Here is a 21,736-nt window from a genome sequence, read left to right as displayed (position 1 = left end):
GTTCTCTTTGGATTCCAAATATGGAGGCAGATGTGGCTGGTAGTGACATCTCATTGGCTGTCCTGCTCAAGGACGTGTCAGCCCCTTCTGACCCCCTGATGTCATGGCTTCCTGGAATTGAAAACTTAGAGAAGCTATCAGAGCACCTGTTCTAATGCAGCTTAATTGATTTCACCATTTATCAAAGAACTCCAGCATCATAAAAACCAAAGCTTGCTTTCTCCCCAGAGAGACATTTTAAATGTTTTCAACTACTTTGATCTTCTCGTTGTCATGTACAGTAAATTTTAAGAATACAGAATTGCAGTAGTAATGTTGGGATTAAATTTTTATTTCTAAGGCTTTGAAGCACAAACAGAATTTTAAAAGCTCATTAGTAATTGAAAATCATAATCCTGCTGAGGACACATTTTACTGCTACAATAATGATAAAACACAGTGATAAGTATAAAAATATCATACTAGGATTTGGAGGAATATTTTCACCCTCTTTTAAAAATTGAACTCTATAGAAATTATTCTTTGGCATACAGTTCTTACTGGATAAATGGGTTACCATTAAGGCTAAAACACAGAGTCCATTTTTTTTTAAATTGAGATAAAATTTTTAACAGTTTTTGCAGGTTTAACTGTAAAATATGAAGGTGAGAAATAATTTCATCACCTGAAAAGGTGTAATTCATTTAGCCTTATTTGTGGGAGGACTATAGTTTCATTTGTTTCATTCATTCATTTTTTCGCTTACATAACACATACTTACTGAGTAATGTGCCAGGCACTGTGCTTAGTTGATAAGAATACAGAGATGGGCTTAACATCATCTTTGTCCTTATGTGTTTTATTAACAATATCTTTTGTGTCGAACTGCTTTGAAATGGTGACTCAAATAGCTGCTCGAGTTGAAAATGAACTCTTGTTTTTCTTTTGTATTGGAAGAGAAAACACACCTACCCAGGTAAAGTGCCTAGAGAATCAAAGGTTTTTGATACCTTTATATTCCATCTTCTTTTTAACTCAGAAGATATAGAAAGGCAGATTCTTAATTTTTTTAAATGTTGGATCACTTGATGTATCAGGTAGTCTCTAACTCAATGTCAGCTGGCTGAGGTTTAGTGACACTGGGTCAGGTGGACAGAGTTGCCAGGGGACAGTGGCATCAGAGTCTTAAGAGTGTTTGGGATATGATTTAGCAAAAACCCATGGCAGGATCCCAGAGGTTAATCCCTGACAAGTAGGTTCAGAAGTGGCAGGTCAGAGATGCTTGCTGGTGGGCAGGTCCATGGTGGTTCTTAAGAGATAGTGGAGCATGCTGAGTCAGAGCCATCAGCTCTGGAAGCAGACTTGTCTGGGTTCACTCCTGGGTCTGCAGTCACCTGGGGCAAATCATTTAGCCTGTCTGTGCTGTGGTTTATTCATTCGTAAGGTGGGGATGGGAATAATCCTCATTGTCTTAGTAGGATTAGTCTATGTAAGGTACACAGTGGCTGGCACATAGAATGGGTGAGTAGGTGGTGGTGAAATTGGGATGGCCAGCATGAGTGTCCGTCCTCATCATCATGAATTCCCGTATTCACACCGTGTCACAGACTCGCAGAAGGTCAATCTGTGTCAGGGGGTCAAGAAGAGATAGTAGGTCACACTTGCCGGTGGAATGTAATTTGAGAATTGAGGGAGCATATCTTCTTGTTAGTGTGACGACTTTGTATCCTACCTAGGATGTGCTCCACCAATGGCTGTCGCCAATGACTATGAGTCGTGGACTCTGTCTAGTAGTTCTGTTGCCTTTAACATGGTTCCAAAAGGTTAACAGCCTTTGAGTGCCCCTCAGCATGGGCTAGTCTTCTGTTAGCTCTCCCATGGGGAGACAGGCAGACTTCACTCATTGCTACTTCCCATCGTGTTTGCAGAAGGGCCTCCAGTGGATAGAAGTCACATGTGACGCAAGTTTACTGATGGGCTTGTAACTCTTGCAGTCCCTATCCCATAACCCCCCTACTGCGGTTCCCTCTCAGTATCTCCACATAGGGCAGTGGGCAATATAGCGATTGGGAGAATGTACCTAATTCAGTGGTTCTCCAATGAAGGCACTTTTGCCCCCCAAGGGATGTTTGGCAATGTCTGGAGACATTTTTGGTTGTCACAGCTGGGGAATTGCTACTATCATTTAGTGGATAGAGGCCAGGGATGCTGCCAAACATCCTACAATGCCCAGGGCGGTCCCCATGACGACAATTACTGGGCCCAAAGTGTCAATAGTGCCAAGGTTGAGAAACCCTGAGTTAAGTCACATTGGAGGGCCAGGGTTTCTTTGGTTAACTACAATTGCCAATATAATAGTTAAATGCTATTCTAGATTCTATTCAGATTGTAGTTGGCTGGTGATATAAGCTTTAGGCAAAGAGGCCGGCAACGGTGGATACTGATCTCCTATATCTGAGGAGTGTTTCTTTATGTGGCACGTAGCCACGTCTCGCTGGCATGACTGCCCCCACCTGTGAGGCTGGTGTCTGGCAATCTTCAGAACTCTGGAGAGCCCATTGATTCATTCTTTAGACTCAGTGGCAGAGCAGAGCAGGTGACTGAGTCCCGTTGTCCATGCCAGCTAACCATGTGCCAGTGACAGACTGTGACTCATGCTGACCGTGGGACTGCACACCCCAGAGGACAGTGATCTCGTGACCCTTTGAAGAAAATGATGAAGCTTTGCATCACCCAAGGAGAGATTTCTTTGGGAAGGATGACAGCATTTTCCAGAGGAAGGTTTTGTTTTATTTATATATTCAACAGGCAGTTATGCATTACTTATTACGTGTCAGGCAGTGTTCAAAGCAGTGTATAAATATTAACTCACTAAGTCCTGGCAACAACCCCAAAGCAGGAGGCTTATTCATATCACTCTTTTACAGACAAGGAAACTGGAACAGAGAGGCAGGACTCAGGCCCAGGAAGTCTGGCTCCAAAGTTAGGTACTCACCCACTGTTACGGATGAAAGACTCTAAAATTCACCCTTGGTTTCTTTATTCTACCCGAGTTCTGACTCCTGACCGGCCCCGGTGAGGCATCGGGGAATTAGGCAAACCTGAGGCAAGGCTTCATTCTGATTTATTGTTAGTAGTTCTGTAACCACTACCATGTTACTTAATGTCTTTGAACCTCAGTTTTCTCACCTGTAAAATGGAGTCACGCCTACCTCACAGAGAGGAGGTAAAGATAAAACAGACTTGGTTATCTATGTGAGTGGCAAATAACAGGCATTCAGGGACATTAGTTCCCTTCCACTATCTTTGCTTAACCTGATTTCACCGAAGTTGTCGGTAGCTTGTGTATGTTGTGTAATTCTTTTGTGAGTTGGTCAAATGTGGCCAGAAGGAGACACAGAAGCTCACATTTTACTCACAGGTCCCAGAGACAGACACCACATGCCGTGCAGGGCCACATGGGAAAGATACCAGGGTGATCTGGAGGCAGAACACATCTAGGGGAGCTTTAGGCCAGAGCCTTTATTTGAGTTGGACAGTTTAGGATTGGCCAGCCCAGAGGGCTTTGGGCTATAGGGGCAGTCCCTAGTTACCTGTCTCTGGGATGGTTAAGGCAGAGGAATTATTGTCTTCTGCGAGTGTAGGCCAGAGAGAAGAGATAGGGCTTTGGGTTGGTTAGTTTGCATATCAAAGACTGGATTCTGGGGCTGGGCCTTTTGATTTTAAGAATTGGTTAAAAGAGATAGTCTCTGTCCAACCGGGAAGGTTTTTAACACATCAAAACATCATAATGTACAGAAAATTTAAAAATATTTACAATACTGTGTACCTGTGTAGGTAAGATACACACTGAAGAGCAAAAAATGGGCCTTGTCAAGTATTCGATCTGCACATCTTAACATTGTCGAAGAGTCTAAATGTTTGCTGTTGGGACAAGTCTTATTCCGAGAACCAGACTTTCAGGATAAAGATGTGGTTTTTGTTTCTGTTTGTGGCCTTTTAGTCTGCTTAAGTGATGCTGTCTGTAAACCACTAAGAACATAAACTTCCACGTTCGTTGCATATCTGTTTCTTTTCAGAAGAGTTTCTCTTCACTTGGCAAAATGAGGCAGCCTGGATGCACCATGGCCAGGGTTGGTTGGCTGTGGTCTGGGTTGGTGGATTGACCAGGTTTGTGTGTTTATTTCCTGGCCAGATCACAGCATCTGGTCTGTTTCCAGCAGAATGGAAGGTGGCAACTTCCCATTGTCTTAATTCAGGGCTTTTCTCAGTCCTGCTACCCACACTATGCACTTCTCCCCGGCCCACTCCCAATTCAGAAATGGGTTTGGATTCTGTCCACGTGGGAGGCTGTCCTGTTGCCCATCTGTCTGTCTTATATACAAGTCAGTGTATCTTTGATAATGAGTTTCCAGAGGACAGGGTCTAAGTTCGTCTCTTCTTCTCCCCACCCCGCCCCCTCAGATGTCTTGTCCATAAACTTAGTAAATGCTCACATAGGGTTAAAGACAACCTCCTATAATTTATCCAGAGGGAAGTGCACTACTCTTTAAATGAACAGTCGGATATATAAGAAAGGGAATAAACTCTTAAATGTAAGCACCATGAGAGAATATCCCCAGCATCTTAGAACAATGCCTGGCACATAGTAACTGTTTAATAAATATTTTTGAGCAAGTGAATGACTCTAGTTCTTTATTTTAAGTATCTTTCTAAATCTGATTATAGTCAACTCTAGGTTACCCAGCATGCCTGGAAATCTGGGACTGTAGCTTTTATTAAGCGCTGCCATATGTAACCAACGGAAATAAACACTTCTCAAAAAAAAAAAAAAAAACTGGGACATGATAGAGTGCACAACACTAAAAATAACAATGAATTTGACCCACAGGCTGCTTTGGGGCCGTGCTGCAGCTTTGGCTTGTCATTCATTGGGTCAGAAACCACTGTGCTTTGAGGAGGAGGAATTTAATACAGTGCTATGGTAGGATGCTAAGCAACAGCTTGCTCTGTCAACCTGGTAGCTGGAAGTAGTTTTATAACGTCACTCCTTGCCAGATTTGGGTTCTGCAGCAGACTGATTGGTTTAGTAGGGTCTGGGCCAGTTGAAGATGGCCCCTGTCACCTTCAAGATGTGGTTTGTTAGGACACATCTTTTGTGCCGCTTCTGAGCCATTTGAGAAGTTTTGTGCTGCATGTTGGAGAGCGAGCCAGACAGGCATGCAGAGGCCAGAGTGTTTTACAATTGTCTGCATTTTCTTTTACAGATCTGAAGAAAACCCTTGCTGTGTTACTGGATAACATTTTGCAGCGCATTGGCAAGTTAGAGTCGAAGGTGGACAATCTCGTTGTCAATGGCACAGGGACAAACTCGACCAACTCCACCACGGCTGTTCCGAGCTTGGTAGCACTTGAGAAGATTAATGTAGCAGGTAAGGATGGCAGTGCTCTGTCCTGACATAGAGTCAAGCCTCGCCTTGGACTGGGAAAGGATAAAGGAGCACAGTGGTTCCTACCGATACCCATATAGCATAAATTCTGTAAGCTTGGTATGGCTGTTGTAAAGGTAAGTTTAAATTTATTTTTGATTAACAGATGTTAAAATACCTTTATAGTTTCATCACGATGTATAATATGCAGTGGTTTCTATGACACGTTTGTACACAATGAGCTCCTGGAATTCTCTTCTAATGAGAAGATTCATAGCATGGATTACATGAAACATAGAGGTTATTGAAGAGGTTTATGCCTTTTAGAGTTCCTTTCTCCTCACCACTCCCATCAGACAATTTCAAAAGTGTTACATGTAATATATTCTCTTCCCCCTATTAAAGAAGAGCCACCATTGCAGAAAATGTCTCCTATGCTACATGGAAAAATATAAGTTCTAGAAATGACATTTAGGAGATGTGTGGCCTTGCGTAGTCCTGGCCAGATTCTGTAGCCACTCATGGGCACTACCATGCGATTGCCACTGGGATGCATTTTGTCTGGCCCCTTCTTGAAACTAGAATATTGGATGAGAGCAGGAAAATCAATTAAAAACAAAACCCAAAATTATACACAGCATGTCATTGTCCACAGCTCACTTTGGACCCTCTACCCTACCACACCGCCTGGGGTCAGCCCCTGGGTCTTTGTGCTTGGGCCAGGACTGCTCTTATTAGGGTGCCCACTGTTTCCTAGGGACCCAGGACAAAACAAAGAGCCTGAGGATTAGGATTAGGTGTTTTGGGTGAATGGTTGTGAATAAACTGTCTATGCTTCAAGCGGGTGGTAGCCAAGCTCTGTTTAATGGGTAAAGTAAGTGAGTTACTTTTGAAATCTAGTTTCTACTTTTAAAAATCTAGTTCCATATTCTTTTAAGCTTATTTCTTTCCCTCTCCTCCTTTCTCATAACAATTCAGACTGAAGGAGGAGAGATTCTTTTCCTTTCCCACCTCCCAATGTCATAACACTTAATTGTTTCATATTACGCAAACTGGTTGTGTTACTTTTTGTTCTTTTGCCCTTTAGCAAATTTTAAATTGCAAAATAAATTTCTAATAATCCAAAGTGTCCAACTAAATAAAGATATTAAAAATAACTTTTAATTACAACACAGAGGCAGTGTCATCTAGGCCATAAATTCTGTCTTCCTTGCACTTCCAACAGCTTCTGTAATTAGACAAGAAACCCTCCCACTGTGTTGAGCTGCTCATTAATAAACGGAAGCCATGCCTCTCCAGTCTCTGCTCCCCACCCCTGCACCCAGTGGAGAATGCTGCTGGAAAGGTCCTATCTGGCTACATCACTGTTCTACGTCGTATTCTGGAGGTGGGAGGGGGTGTTCTGTCTTCAGTGTTGCCCCCTCTCTCCGTCCCATGCAAACGCGCCTGCTGTCATCCTCTCCTCTGCTGTGAGATCCTGTTGTCTCTGGCTGTCCTATTTGTTGCCAGGTCCACAGAGACTTTTCCACCCGAGCTTCATGTTGCAGAGCTCAGGGTCATGGGTTGTCCTCCAGGAATGAGATAGGGACTTGGTGGCTGCTGCTTTCAGGTGGGATCCTAGTACTGTGTATCAAGCTAGTTTCAGTTAACAATACCTCCTGAGCACATCTCTAGGCCATTGACTCTGAGTGGGGCTCCTTTAAATGTACTGTGTTTTTAATGATATTTAAAGAACCAGAATGGTATTTTTTTTTCCTTTTTTGGAAAATAGGAGCAAGCTTAGAGTCATGTTTTTAATAATGAACCACATTCTCATACTTTTACATTTTTTAGGTGTGTGTAGGATATGGCCTATACCTTTGCAATTTTGATTGGTTAATTAGGTATGTGTATTATTAATATTTTCCTAAGATAACACAAAGCATCGTCACGGTGAGGTGGGGGGTGACTGTGGAAGGCTTCCTGTAGGACGGTGAACTCTGAAGCTGGGTAGGATTGAGGCGTAGGTGCCTTACGGAGGAGATATAGACAGAAATGGATTGTGACCCAGAAAAAACTGGGAGGGAGGGAAGACGAGGAAACTGACGTCTCACAACCATCCAGGAAATACCAGTTACTCTTCCTGACCCTCCAAGGTACACAACTGTACTTTGTAGCATCTCTGGGAAGGAAGTGGTTTCCCAGGTTTTATTGAGTTTAAGTACTTGGGAGAGGCGAACCATTGGTGCTGGAATCCTGAGCTCAGCTTGAGACCTCCTAGCGCCATGTAGAGAAGAGATTGAGTGTTTGCTCCATTTCTCCTGCTTCTGTTCGTAAATTATTGTAAAGAATGAGTTTGTACAAAGGTGCTACTGTTAAAGGCTTGCAGAGAAGAAGAGCTCAGTTTCCTAGAGTATTTAATAATCTGTCTGATGAGGAAGTTCTCTGTCTCAGGGTTTCCTCCCTCGGCTGACCTTTATAAAAGCTGGTCCCTGCGTGTGCGTGTGCATGTGCACGCACGTGTGTGTGCGCAATCACACACAGCGACGTCCCTTCCTTAGACACTGTCGGCCAGAGTGGATGTAGCTGTGTTGATCATCCTCCTTCATTTCCCCCAGAAGTTTGAGGGTCCTTTATATCTTGTCAGTTAACCAACACTTTTTTTTAACTATCTGTCACATCTATGGATTAGGGTGCCAGAAAGGAGGACGAGGAATTAAGTGGGCAGTTCTTGTTTGGGAGCAGCCCCTCCTTGCTCTTCTGCCCTCTTCCCGATCTGTGGCCCTGCTGGTGGCCCTCAGACCCCTCTTGTCAACACAGTAATGGCTGCTGAGCTGAGAGAGCTCAGTTTTATGGGGTTCTGCTCCTAGTTGAGCAAAGTTTTTCATTCTCCCTTCCTGCATTGAGACATGTGGTAATTGCTCAGAAATGTTCTCCCTGGTGTGTCTTACTGCTGACTCTGGTGTCTTATTGCTCAGTGATGTTTCTGATTGCTTACTGTTGTGTCTTATTGCTTGCTGATATATCTTTTGGCTGGCTATATACTGTCTCTAAATTGGGTACCATAGCAGTTGCAGAAGGGTTCCCTAAATTTATTTTCTTTAGAGGAATGGCCCTGTGTGTGTATGTGTGTGCCCTTTCCTTTCTTTCTTTAGCTGTGTTCTGTGTAGCTCTTATCCAAAATGACTTTTCTTCGCAAAATTATCATCCATTAAATGTGAAGGCGAATGTGCCTCTAGAGAAATTCAGGTGGAAACAAATTTTATTAAAATCAAGAAATCAGATTGAACTCCACTTTTGAGCTCTGTTTATCTTGTTGAAGAAAAGGGGAATGAAATGAAAAAGCAGATTTTAAAAAATCTCCACCCTTCCACTAATCACACAGTAAATTAATTTCTCCAGCTTTACTCCCTGAGAGGGCTTGAATGCTCCCTGTGTAAATTACCCACTTTCAGAATGATGCCATGGCTTTTGGAAAGACCCATTCTGCCTTTCTCTAGTTTTGTGATCTTAAATGAACAAGTAGAGTGAATAGGATTGAGTCTGTAATTTTTTGATATGGAGGAAATGTAAAAAGTACAGATATTTGATAATGAAAATACTTGTCTTCTGAGAACTGAGATAGTGTCTGATTTATCTTTGTTCTGCCTTAGTCAGTGGCTTGGTCAAAGCCTTACCTGTTGAAGGTACTCAATAAATACTGCTCACATGGATTGGATTATACTAGAGGGGACAGCATTTGGTTTCACTTCCAGGAGGAGTTTCTCCTTATAGTTCCTCTTCTCTGTATTTATGGGGATTTGCTTGGAAGTGGGTCTTGGTATGTCATTTCCCTTTCTCAGAGCTCAGCAGACACCACCTAAGAAGTCGGACTGCTTATTTTGTCGGTCATGACTGAGCTTTACATCGATGATTCTGTGAATCTCCACGGGATGTGGTAGTTACAGCTTTAGAGTGTGATAAAGCAGCGGCCCCCAACCTTTTTGGCACCAGGGACCAAGCGGAGCTCAGGTGGTGATGGGAGGGATGGGGAGCAGCTGTAAATACAGATGAAGCTCTGCCTGCTGCTCACCTCCTGCTGTGCACTCTCCCCAGTTCCCAAGTTTCATGGAAGACAATTTTTCCATGGATGGATATGGGGGGGGGGTGCCATGGAGCTTCTGCAGCCCTGTCCCTAACAGGCTGCAGACTGGGAGTTGGGGACCACAGTTTTAGAGGATGAGGACATTGTGCAGCTCTCTACAAGGGTATATGTGTATGTAGTTATTTACACTCTCAATAACTAGTTGTCATTCAACGGTAGCTGAATAACTGGTCAGTGTTGACTGTTCTCTAAAAGCCAAAACACAATGATAGGACCCATTTTGTTATGAACACTTACTATTGCAAAAGTCATTTAGAAAGCACAATCGCTAAATCAAAGGTGCAGGCACAACTCAAGTGACTGTTTTCTGGTATTTAGTCCGAACTGAACTTCAGGCAGCCCTGCATTTTTCCAAGGTCATTTGCAGCATGCAGGTTGAAGTGCAGTGTATTTGAACTTGGATGCTGTTCTTAACACATTGACTGCCATGTGAATTGTATGTAACTCAGGCTAGTTTTGAGGCCAGGGCTTTGTGAAGCAATACCCTGCAGTTGATTCATGAAAATCTTACTTGTTGATGTTCTTATCGTTACAATTAATATTGATAGTTTAATTCTAAAACCATGGATTGTGTTGCCTATAGCTCATGCACAGAAAAATAATAAAAAATAAGAAATTAAAAAGGATTGTTTTGTTTTAATAAAACATCTGTGGCCCCGGGGAAAAAAATTTTTTTCTACTGTGGCAGTCAATGTGTTAAAAACAACAGCCATAATTATTATTCCTACCCTTTGAAAGTTGAAAATGAAAAATGTCCCTGCTGAGTTCCAGAGCTTGCATTTGGAAGTGTAATTTTCTCCCCTTTTTGCTGCTAATGGACCCTGAAATTAAGTTGCACCTGTGCTGTTTCCTTGTTTGTGTGTCCGTGTTATGAATTGTGTTGAAGCAGCACCTGAAGCGTCCCAGCTCCCAGCCCAGGCAATGGCTCAGCAGGTGCCTGTCTCAGGGTCAGCTATTGGCCAGTCCGTGGGACCCTAGAAACTGCTGGGAGACAGGACAGAGATGAGATTTCAGGGTGCTTTCCTGTTAATTTGAGCAAGAAACAACAAATGTGCTCGTCTACCTGTCACTTTCTGTTTTGTTCTTTGCAAAAGGAGCAATAAATATTTGGATAACTTGTCAGAAGCTATTCTTCTTCTGTCTTCACAGGAAATGCTTGTCATCGTTGGTGTGGTTTTCACTTTGTGTGGTCAGGGGAGTTTTGATTTTTATCATTAAGAAGAAAAATATAGTTCGAAGTGATGCTGACCTTCAAGACTGTGTATCTATAGCAGTAATTCTCAACCGTGGACAATTTTGCTCCCCTCTTCCCCACCCAGGGGACATTTGGCTATGTCTGGAGACATTTTTGGTTGTCACAATTTGGGAGGTGCTATTTATATCTACTAGATAGAGACCAGGGATGCTGCTAAACATCCTATAATATACCTTCGAGTGTTTCTTTATGTTAGTATATTTTTCTTTCAGACTGAAGAACTCTATTTAGCATTTCTTACAAGTCCAGTGCTGCTGAAATCTCTGAGCTGGGAAAGACTTTATCTCTCCTTTATTTGAAGGGAACTTTGCTGGATACGATATTCTTGGATGGCAGGGGTGTTTTTCTTTTTCTTTTTTTTTCTTTCAGCAGTTTGAAAATGTCATCCCACTCCCTTCTGGCCTGTGTGTGATTTCTGTTGAGAAGTCTGTTGCCAGATGAATTGGAGCTCCTTTCCATGCTGTTTGCTGCTTTTTTCTTGCTGCTTTTAGGATTCTGTCTTTGTCATTGACCTTTGAGAGTCTGAATGTCACATGCCTTTAGGTAGTCTTATTTGGGTCCAATCTGTTTGGTGTTCTCTGACCTTCCTGTACACACACAGACACACATTTCTTTTTCAAGTTTTAGAAAGTTTTATGTTATTATTTCTTTGAATAAGCTTTCTACCACCTTGCTCAACTCCTTGAACACCAAGAATTCTTAGATTTGGTCTTTTGAGGTAATGTGCTATGTCTTGTAGGCAGTCTTCATTGCTTTTCTTTCTTTTCTTTTTTCTTCTCTGCTTGTTTTCAAATGGGTATAGAGCTCACTGATTCTTTCCTTTACTTGATCCATTCTGCTATTGAGAGTCTCTAGTGATTTTTTCAGTTCAGAAAATGTATTTCTGAGTTCCAAGATTTGTTTGATTTTTTTTAAAAAAATTATTTTAATCATTAAATTTCTCTCTGATAAATTTCTGAATTGCTTTTCTGTGTTCTTTTGGATATCAATGAGTTCCCTTTAAATTGCTATGTTGAATTCTTGGTCCTACATAGAGCTTACGTTTCGCAATCCCATTAGAGTCGGTCACTGGTTCATTGTGTTCTCTGGGGAGATCATGGTTCCCTGTTTGCTATTATTTTTTGTGGATGTATGTGTCTGTCTTTGCATTGAAGGATTAGTTATTCTAATCTTCTCCATCTGGCTTGTTTGGTTTTTATTGGATATATTTGCTTAGAGGTTCTTTACCGCTAGGTCACTGCCTCCTTTTCAGCTCTAGGTGGTGCCTTAAGCCCAGGTTTGCCTCAGCTCTGGTGCCTGATCAGAGTGCCGCCCTTCCCAAGTGGGGGAAGTTCCAAAGGCAGGGTATCCTAGCAGTGTGGAGAGGCTAGCCAGAGGTTCATGCTCAGGGACCTTTGGGATGAACCTCCTACAGTGTGATGCCCAGTCAGACAGCCAGTCTAATTTGGCCTCTCCTTTGGCTGAGTTTCACAGCAGAGTTTCTGGGGATATGTAGTTCTGCCTCCCTACTTTGTCTCTGGCTGTCCTCAGTGATATTTCTCCCTTCAGGCACCCCCAGTGCTTCCTGTGGGCTGAAGCAGGGACAGATCTCCTGCAAGGGCACCTCAGATGGTGAAGAAGCTGGTTGATCACCTTGATTTCACTTTTTTTCTGGTAGAAACAGTGAGTGTGGGGAAAATTTTCCCTATGCTTGGTGCTGGGCAGAATTGGGGGCAAGTTGTGGCAAATGTAGAATTCCAATTCTCCTACCATCTGCTTGGAGTTTTTATATTTCTCTGTGGCATCAGGAACTGTCTCATCTTCATATTTGAGTTCTTGGATATTTCTGATGACAATCTTGGCACTGTGTGTTTGTTTTTGGTTTTCTGTGGTGGAGAGTGAAACCAGTTTGCTTCTATGCCACCATTTTGGAACCAGAAGTCCACCCTACAATATACAGTACAAACCCCCACAACAGAGAATTATCTAATCCCAAATGTCACTCACATCGTGATTGAGAAACCCTGATCTCTGAGGTACTGGTAGAATCTGGTGCCAGCAGGCGTTCCCACCTACGGTCAGTGCAGAAAGATGCCTGAGACAGATGTTGAGGTTTCCTGATTGGCCATCTGAGACCTAATGTCTCTTTCGCTCTCCTTTACCAAGGCTGTTTCTAAGCCTCCCACCCCATTTAGCTTTGCTACCGGTCTTTGAGAACTCCAGGGAAAGATTTTATAAGCTCCCAGAAAACTATTTTGGAATCCTAACCTTATGAAACTCCTCTCCTGGCTCACAACCAGTGCATTTTTTGGCAATGTACATTTTATTCCTGCTTACGTAGAAGGTAATTATTTCTTTTCATGAAAGAGCCACTAATTCAGAATAATGATGGTGGAAAGTAGTCTAAGAGTGGATTTAAATTGCAGAATGTTTTAGAAGACATTCTATTTTATTAATTTTCAGCAGAGTATATAATTATCAAGATACGAGAGTAAATTAAATAAGGAAAACAAGACAGGTCCCCGAAGATCTACTTTATAGCATAAAATACCCTGCACTACAGATTTAGAGCAATATGGAAGGAGGATGAGACTAGAGAGGTGTAGATTGGGGAATTTGTGAAGAGTTTTTAGTGTTGAACTTAGGAGTTTCTTATTTTGTTCTCTAAGCAGGGGCAGCTGATGAGAGGTTAAAGCAAGAGGGTAAATAGATGAGGTCTGTATTTTCAGGGAGTAATTAACGGCCATGTGGAAGTGAGATGCATGTGAGGGGTCCCATCAGAAGCCAGGTGAGAGAGACTTCAGTTGACCCAGGTAGGAGGAGGTGGTCTTGGAACTAGACATATGCATGAGGCCCAGGGAGAAGGGGAGAATTGGAGACCTGTGTCAGGGTGAAGCTGGCGTGATGGGAACACTTGCAGACCATGGGGAGTGGGTGAGGGAGAAGCCGTCATAATGGTTCCCAAGAGTGTAGTCTGAAGGATGACTGGATCACTCATTTTTTGAGGAAACAACCCAGAAAAGAGATAATGTTTGTGAAAACAGTAGCCATGTCTTAATGTTTTTGGATTTAGGGAGTGTAAATTACTTTGCTTGTAAGTCTTTTGTTTGGGAATGTTGGTCTAAATATGGAGCCAGAGTGTCCTGGTTCAAGTCCTGGCTCCACCACTTCACAGCTGTGTGACTTTGGGCAAGTGTCTTAACCTTTCTGTGGCTGAGTTTCCTCATGTGTAAAATGGGAGAAATAGTAGCACTCATTTCACAGGGTTGTTAAGAGGATTAAGTGGGAAAAGTAAGGTACTTAGAAAAATGCCTGTCAGTCCTATGTGAGCATTTGTTAATTACCATTTAAAAGTTACATATTTGGAATATTAAACATAAGACTGGAACATTGCAGTGACTATTCAGATTTTACCACTGATAGTGAAATTATTAACTAATATTTGTATAGTGCTTCATAGATTAGAAAACATTCTTGTATATATTATTTCAGCTGAGTGCTTTAAACTTGAAGTGCCCAAATTGACATTTTTGTACCTTTGTTATTAACACTTGGAGGCCTTTCAGGAAGTCCACACATTTGTCAGTAATGTCTTGCTTGCAAGAGGCAAGACACCCAGCTCATATTAGCTTACACAAAAGGGAACTTGGGCTCATGTCATTGGAAAAGTCAAAGGATGATGTGGCCAGATTCAGACATGGGAATGGTCTCCAGGAACCTCAGCTGTGCTATCTTCTGCCTTGGCTTCATTCTTGGGCCATCTTTGCAGAGTGGGGACATGGATGGTCCCAAGCCAGCTCTAGGTTTTAGTTTTCAGTCCCAGAAGACTGTGCTGCTTTTCTGGGAGTTTTGGCAACACTCTTGGGGGAGGGCTCTGATTGGCTTGGCTTGGACTCTGTGCCTGTTCGTGATCCAATCACAGCACCCGGTGACGTGTGGCATCCTGATTGGCTAGGCCTGGGTCATGTGGGTCACCCCTGAGATTTCATGGTGTGGGAGAAAGTCCCTAAAGAGATTCCAGGCAAGCAGATAAAACACACACAGCTACTAGAAACCCTTGTCACATCATGGTTTGGCTTTCCAGAGCCATGCTAAATCTGACTCAAGCTTTTCTCTCCTTGAGGGTTCAGAGGGCGAAATTTCCGGTTGGGTGACTTTTCTGCCACCATTTTATGTACTCTGTGGCCACATGTGCCTCAGCCCCTCTGGGAGCGAGCCCAGCCCACGGCATGCTGTTTATTCTTGCCCTTACACGTTTGTACATTTTTGTCCGAGGCCTGGCATGCCCTGACATGCCCATTGTTCTGGCTAACTCTCATTTATCATCCTTTTTGAGACTCACCTTAAGCACTGTCTCCCTAAGATGAGTTGCTGACTGCAGTGTTGTTAAAAGGGGAGATGCTTTTGGTTCGTTTCACTTCCTGAAAACTGAGAATATTAAAAAATTAGTAGGATTAAAAAGAAAAAACATTCAGGATACCTCCACTATGTTATATATAGGTTGCTCTGAATGAATAGTTCTTGCAGAAAAGAAACAAAGACCCAGCAATCCTCATGCCTTTTGACTAAATTACTAACTCTTCAAGGAATACGCAGCTTTTTTTCATTTCACAAAGTGAGAGTATGTATCCCTGTAGGGAATGCTGTTCCTACCTGGCCACTTGATGTGGAAATGGCAGGAAGAGCAGCCGTCCCCAGTAACACTCACTGCAGGGCTGGCCTGGGCCCTTGTGCAGGCTTCACTGTTTGTGCAAATGCCTCTGCTCGGGTGCGCTCTTTGTATCAGAGATAGGACGCACTGAAATTAGACTTGTTTGTTTTAATCAGAAGGCGACAGACCCCGCTTGCTCTAATTTGGCGTAATGAGGTGTGTGTATACAGTTGTGATACCAGCTTACATATGGTATTGATGCAATAGACATTCCACAGCTACAACACAGCATATGCTTTCGCAGATACCTTGTCTTTGGCGTTTCATCCTTTACCTGTTTTCGTTGACATGTATTTCAACAGATTCATTTTAGAGCCTGAGATTTAAAAATCCAGAAAAAAAATTTTAGAATAAAGCTGATCTGGTGGGGGCGAGGAGAGCTATGTCTCCGCGTTTTTGAAAAGGTTTTATGGGTTTGCAGGTTTGTGGGATATTGAGAGATTTTACTTTAAGCTGTGCTTTTGGCTTTACATATCCACAGCTTCTAAAATTAGGCGGCCTAAATAAAAATCAGTTGCTAGTTTTTGATTTTTTTTTTTTTTCCCCTTCTCACTTATATCCCAGAAAAAGAAGAGAGAAACCATGTGGGGTGAAGGTGTTCCGAAATTCTTTGCTGAGTTTAGAGATCAGGGAAAGAGGGATCCAATTAGGTATGTGATTGAGAGGGCTGGACTGCCCCATGGTTTGGGACAACAGAAATACCTTCATTATCTTCATTGCACAGTCTCCTTTCTCTGTCCCTCTGTTACCTTTGAGCATTCAGCAAGTCTTGTGTGGATGATTGCAGACCCCAAATCCACGTATGTCAAGCTGAGGTCCCATAGCACGGACAGAGCCAGCAGAGAACTACATGTCTGGGATTGACAGAGGGTTTTAAACTACATTCTGATTTGCCTTGTAGTTGGACAGCTCGTTTCAGGCTGTCTTGACGTTCCATGTTAGTGAGCTTTTCAAGTCAACATTGACAATGGAAACTCTCTTTTCCTTGGTGCAGCCAGAGACGGGCTCTTAAATCAGAGCCAAATGAACGTCCAGTGAAGGGTTTGTGCTAATACTTCTCCCCACTGGGGACTTGGTTAAACAACAGCCATAAGATTGTGGTTCAGACATGGACTCTGGACCCTGACTGCCTGGGGTTCTGATCCCACCTCAGCCACCTTCTAACCCTGTGACCTTGGATAAATCCAGTCAGTTCCCTCTTTTATAAAATGGGTGTGAGGACCCCTGCCATGGAGGTGTTAGGACTATGAGTTAACACATGAAAGACACTCAAGGCGCTGGGCACAAGATAAGAGCTCAGTAGGTTTTGGACATCAGTTCATACGCTTCTTAAAGAGCACAACTCAAGTCTGACCCCGGGCCAGGCGTGTAGCAGGTGGTCAGTGCTTGATGGGTATGTAAAGTACCTGGTCCCAATGCTGTATTTTATAGAGAAAACCGGACCTGGGAAAGGGGCTTTCCAGAAGCTGCTTGGTAGTCAACCTGGACCTGGTCTTTGGCATTAGGTGTTTTGAGTAGAACTCTGGGTCCCCTTATACACTTGCTGTTGACATTTTACTAACCATTGCTGAGCCTCAGCTGCATGCTCTGTGCAGCAGAGAAAGACATCAGCATTCTCCTGGTGGTGAGATGCAATGAGATAATGCATATTGAGACCTTGGCCCCTTGACCTACTGACCCTACCCTCGTGACCACTGTGTTGGAAAGGAGTGGTCACAAACATAATGTGGCCAACGCTGATGTATCTTTTATCCAAACTACACTGACTGCGTGATGTCAGGCCTGTGTCAGGCAGTGGAGATGCAGCTGGGTAGGAAGCTGGGGATCCCACTAGGAATGTAGGGCTCACCACCTAGTGGAGGAGGGAGGAGACTGGCGGTATTGGCTGTCCTCACAATACCTTTCTGGACCCTCAACCTAGTGCTGCTTTCACTCTGGTCTTTGCCTGACCTTTTGGTCTTGGGAATGACCTTCAAACTCTGTAGTCATCTGGGGGTAGGGATAGGAATGACCTGCAGGAACAGGCACAGAAAGAATTTCCCCTATCACATGGTGCAAGTCGTACGGCCCCTGCACCACCTGTCACAGCAAACTCAGGCAGGTCCAGAAACTGTGCCTGGCCCCTCACGGCACCTTCGCACTCCAAAATAGGGAGGGGAATTCCTGTGCAGGAGCGCTCAGCTCTCAAGGGAAGACAGTCATTAACCTGTCTAAGCTCTGCGCTAATAGAACTTTCTCAATAATTGCTTTCATTAAGTATGGTTAATGTGAGCAGTACAAGTTATAGCAAGATTTGCAGAAGAACAAAGTAAATATTTAAGGCTTTATTTCAGGGTGCTGTTGGGTTGGGGCAAAGAGAAGATTAGTAAAAACTGTGTCTGATGGTATCTGACTCAAAACGTAGTGAAGTGCTTGGTGGAAGTTGCAATGGTTTCTCATCAGTGGTTCTCTGAATCTTAACTCTGCAGAGGCAGGTGGGTGTCTCCTGGAGACAATTGTGAGCTCAGTTTTCTCCTTATATTTCTGGCCTCTGTCAGACACGAGTGACATGGTGACGATGATAAACTGCCTTCTCTGTACCGCCCAGGAATGCAGTGCCATGAGGATTAAGAAGGTGGCTGTCGGCCCGTGGCTGTGCTGTGTGGGGAGGACAGTTGTTCTTTGAGGGCAGAGGGCCATTAGGAGCTGCTGAGTTGGCCAGGAAAGCCCTTGGTGTGTGCGTGCCACACTGGGCCCTGGGCCCTGGGCCTGGGCATGCTGACCTGTCATCCCAGGGCACCTGGGGATTAATTTAGCAGTGGTTTTCATGCCTCCAGACTACCAGTGACCAAAGCAGCCATCATCTCTACCTTTGAGTTTATGTGTGCAAATGAATAATAGGGTTGTGTTTTCAAAAGGAAAGACTTGGAAAACAGTGCTTTTCTTCCATAGTATAAAGAGAGATACAATTTTACTGCTGAAAATTTGGAAACTGCAGCTAAGCAAAGAGATGAAAATACAAAGCAGCTGTTATTCTGCCACCCGGAGATTGACTTGATTTGGTTCATTCCTAACAGATGCTTGAAGCTAGCAGTCCCCAACCTTTTTGGCACCAGGGACCATTTTCATGACAGACAATTTTTCCGATTTTTCCATGGACTAGAGAGGGGGAGAATGGTTTTGGGATGATTCAAGTGCATTACGTTTATCATGCACTTTATTTCTATTATTATTACATTGTAATATATAATGAAATAATTATACAACTTACCATAGGTTGGGGACTCCTGCTCTAAGCACCTGTTCTGTGCCAGGCACTTTGTAGGCTCTGGAGACAGTGATTAGCAAAACCAAGTCTCTTCTTCCCTGGAGGTTACATTCCGGCAGTGAGGGCAGGTCGTAAACAAACACGTAAACATATGCCAGGTCTGTGGTGATGAATGCCATGGAGAACAGTGAAGCAGGGTAAGGAGGGAGAGGGAAGAGGGTGCTGCTTGTGGTGGGTGGGTGGGTTGTCAAGGAAGGTCTCTTCGAAGGAGAGACACTGAGCAGAGAACCAAAAGAGTGAGAGAGAGAGGCCTGGGGCTGTCCAGCCAGAGGAACCCTCTGCACCGCAGCCTGGAGGCACATTCTTTCCTGGGTGTGTTGAAGAAACACTATTGTGCCCTTTTAATCCTACTGCAGAAAGTGGCTTATTAAAACCAAAGCATAAAAAAAAAAAAAAAGACCATTTACTACAAAACTATATTGTGTCATTTGTTTCTGCTGAGCTCAAATGGGACATTCTAGAAAGGAGTACTGGAACGATGGGAAGGGGTGGGTGTGTTAACGCAGTGGTTTGGCGTATGGTGAGAGCTGAGCGTGTGCAGCAGTCAAGAGTACGGATGCCATCGCAGGCTGCGGGGCCTTGAACCTGGGTGCATGGCGGTGCGGCTTTGGCCAAGTCACTTAGAGCTGTCAAGTCTCAGTTTTCCCCTCTGGACAACAGAAACTAGCTCATGGGGACATGGGGAGGGCCACACGAGAAAGTGCTTATGAAGGGCTGGCACATAGTAAGTGCCCAGAAAGTATTGGCTGCTGTCATAATTGTCAAAATGTGGTTTTGGCAAATGGCTTTAAAAGGCTCTATATGTGCCTTTGTTCCATAGGCTTTTTTTTTATTTCAGCATATTATGGGGGTACAAATGTGTAGCTTACATGTATTGCTTTTGCCCCACCTCAGTCAGAGCTTCAAGCGTGTCCATCCCCCAGATGGTGAGCACTGCACTCATTAGGTGTGAATATACCCATCCCCTCTTCCTCCTCCCTCCGACCTGCCCAACACCTGATGAATGTTACTACTAAATGTGCATATAAGTGTTGATCAGTTGATACATGAGTGGATTAACAAACCGTGGTGTACGTATATCATGGAGTTCTACTCAGCCACAAAAAACAATGGGAATCTAGCACCTCTTATATTACCCTGGATAGAATTGGAGCCCATTCTACGAAGTGAAGTATCACAAGAATGGAAAAACAAGCACCATGTGTACTTGCCATCAAATTGGTGTTAACTGATCCATAGCCTTTTTAACTAAAACTAAGAAGCTTCGAAATTTATATTAGAGGCACTAAAGTGGAGGCAGGTTCTATTCATTTGCCAAAGAATGAGGTAAAGAAAATCAGGGCTTTACCCAGAAGGATCACACATTTTGAGTAGGGTTTGGGCTTTTGGTGGGTGCAGAGATTGTGGAGGTCAACTTCTTGTCATAGGTGCCGGTCTCTATTCAGATTTAAAGACATTGTTGAGGGAAGTAGTGTTTGTGTCTTATGGAAACTTTTCTCAGTTTGGGGGATGTTGGTGTGTAGCCTCAAGGCTTCAGAAGACCATCTTGTTGGTCCTTGTATTTATGAGGCTTGACCTAAGTTGAGTCCTTGCTTTTTCGTATAATGCTTCATAGAAGCTGGTTCTTGGATAAGTTGGTCATCATGGCATGTCTCTGCCCAAGATCCAGATTTTCTCACTGTTTCATCTGCTTTGCTTTGCTTGACCTCAGATAAAGTCTTCAATATGTGGAGTCTTGGGGTCGAGGTCTGGCCCCACCTCCAGGATTCCATAAGAATCCCTTCTCTAGATGATTCCAGTCTTCACTCACTCTGTTCTTAACAGAGCTAAATCAGATAGGTTCCCCTGGCCACTGGGTTCTGTGTGATGTCAGGGGTGCGTCACTATAGTAGGGTCTCTGAGAAATGTGTGACTGGCTGGCAATTAAGTTCAGAGTGTAAACTGGTCACAGGTTGAAGAATTCCAGGCTCGGAACTCTGAACCCTGGTGAAGGAGTATAGGATCAGGATGCAGGAGGCTAGGAAATCTAGGCCCACTGCTGTCAGAACTGATGATGAGATCTTTTGCAAATCACCCAATCTTTGTTTCTTCTTTCACAGCCAGGGATTCATAGGCCTTTAGAAGTAGAAGAGATTTAGATATTCCAACATTTTTCCCATATTGAGGGACTGCAACTTTCCCAAAGTTCCCAAGCTTATCTGAACAATTGAGTGGTGGGACTTAGCTACCATGTTGCACAACCTCAGTGGGCCGCATTCACATGGCCTATGTCAGTGGTCGGCAAACTACGGCCCATGGGCCAAATCTGGCCTAATACCTAAATTTTTCAATGAAGTTTTATTGGGATGGGAATACAGCCTTGCCCATTTGTTTACTTATTGCCTATGGCTGCTTTCATACTACACCTGCAGAACTGAGCTGTGGAGACCGTCTGGCCTACCAAGACAAAAATATCCACTATCTGGCTCTTTACAGAAAAAGTTTGCTGATCCCTGGTCTAAATGAATGGTGCTCTCTGGAGTGCAGTACACAGCCTTCCTGTGACCCCGTGTGCTCAATGTGTTACATTTGTGGGGTGTGCATAGAAGAGAACAAAAAATAGCCTTTGTTTATTGAGAGATCACTATGTCCCAGGCACAAATAATCACTTTAAAGTTACTAGTTCTTTCCTTAGAGCAAATTGGCAAACCGATTATCCCAATTTAACAGACAAGTAGTATCAGGGTAGGAGATGATACGTTGTCTGCCCAAGATGGTGGGAGTCTGAGGTAGGATTCAGATTCTGGCAGGAACGTCTCTAACATCCACATTCAAAGATACAAACCACAGCAGGGAAAAGCACACTTCATCGAATATCACTCAAGGTCACACATGGGGCATTTTTAAAGATGAGACTAGCTTGAGCCTCAAGAGTGGAAGATAATCTGAGAATCTAAACATTTTTGGTGGTTTG

The 21,736-nt window shown here is 43.5% G+C and overlaps 1 protein-coding gene across 1 annotated transcript in view; it reads left to right on the top strand.

The window, feature by feature from the left end:
• MGAT5 (mannosyl (alpha-1,6-)-glycoprotein beta-1,6-N-acetyl-glucosaminyltransferase) overlaps nucleotides 1-21,736 on the top strand; it is a 213,135-nt gene that overhangs the window by 11,336 nt on the left and 180,063 nt on the right. The window contains exon 2 of the mRNA XM_012650516.1: nucleotides 5,247-5,411. Coding sequence (XP_012505970.1) covers nucleotides 5,247-5,411 — 165 coding nt within the window. The remainder of the gene's footprint in view (nucleotides 1-5,246; nucleotides 5,412-21,736) is intronic.

Source organism: Propithecus coquereli, unplaced genomic scaffold (assembly GCF_000956105.1).
Source record: "Propithecus coquereli isolate 6110/MARCELLA unplaced genomic scaffold, Pcoq_1.0 Scaffold33, whole genome shotgun sequence".
Lineage (NCBI taxonomy): Eukaryota > Metazoa > Chordata > Mammalia > Primates > Indriidae > Propithecus > Propithecus coquereli.
The sequence above is the reverse complement of the archived record's forward strand: the minus strand, read 5'-3'. Positions and strand labels throughout refer to the sequence as shown.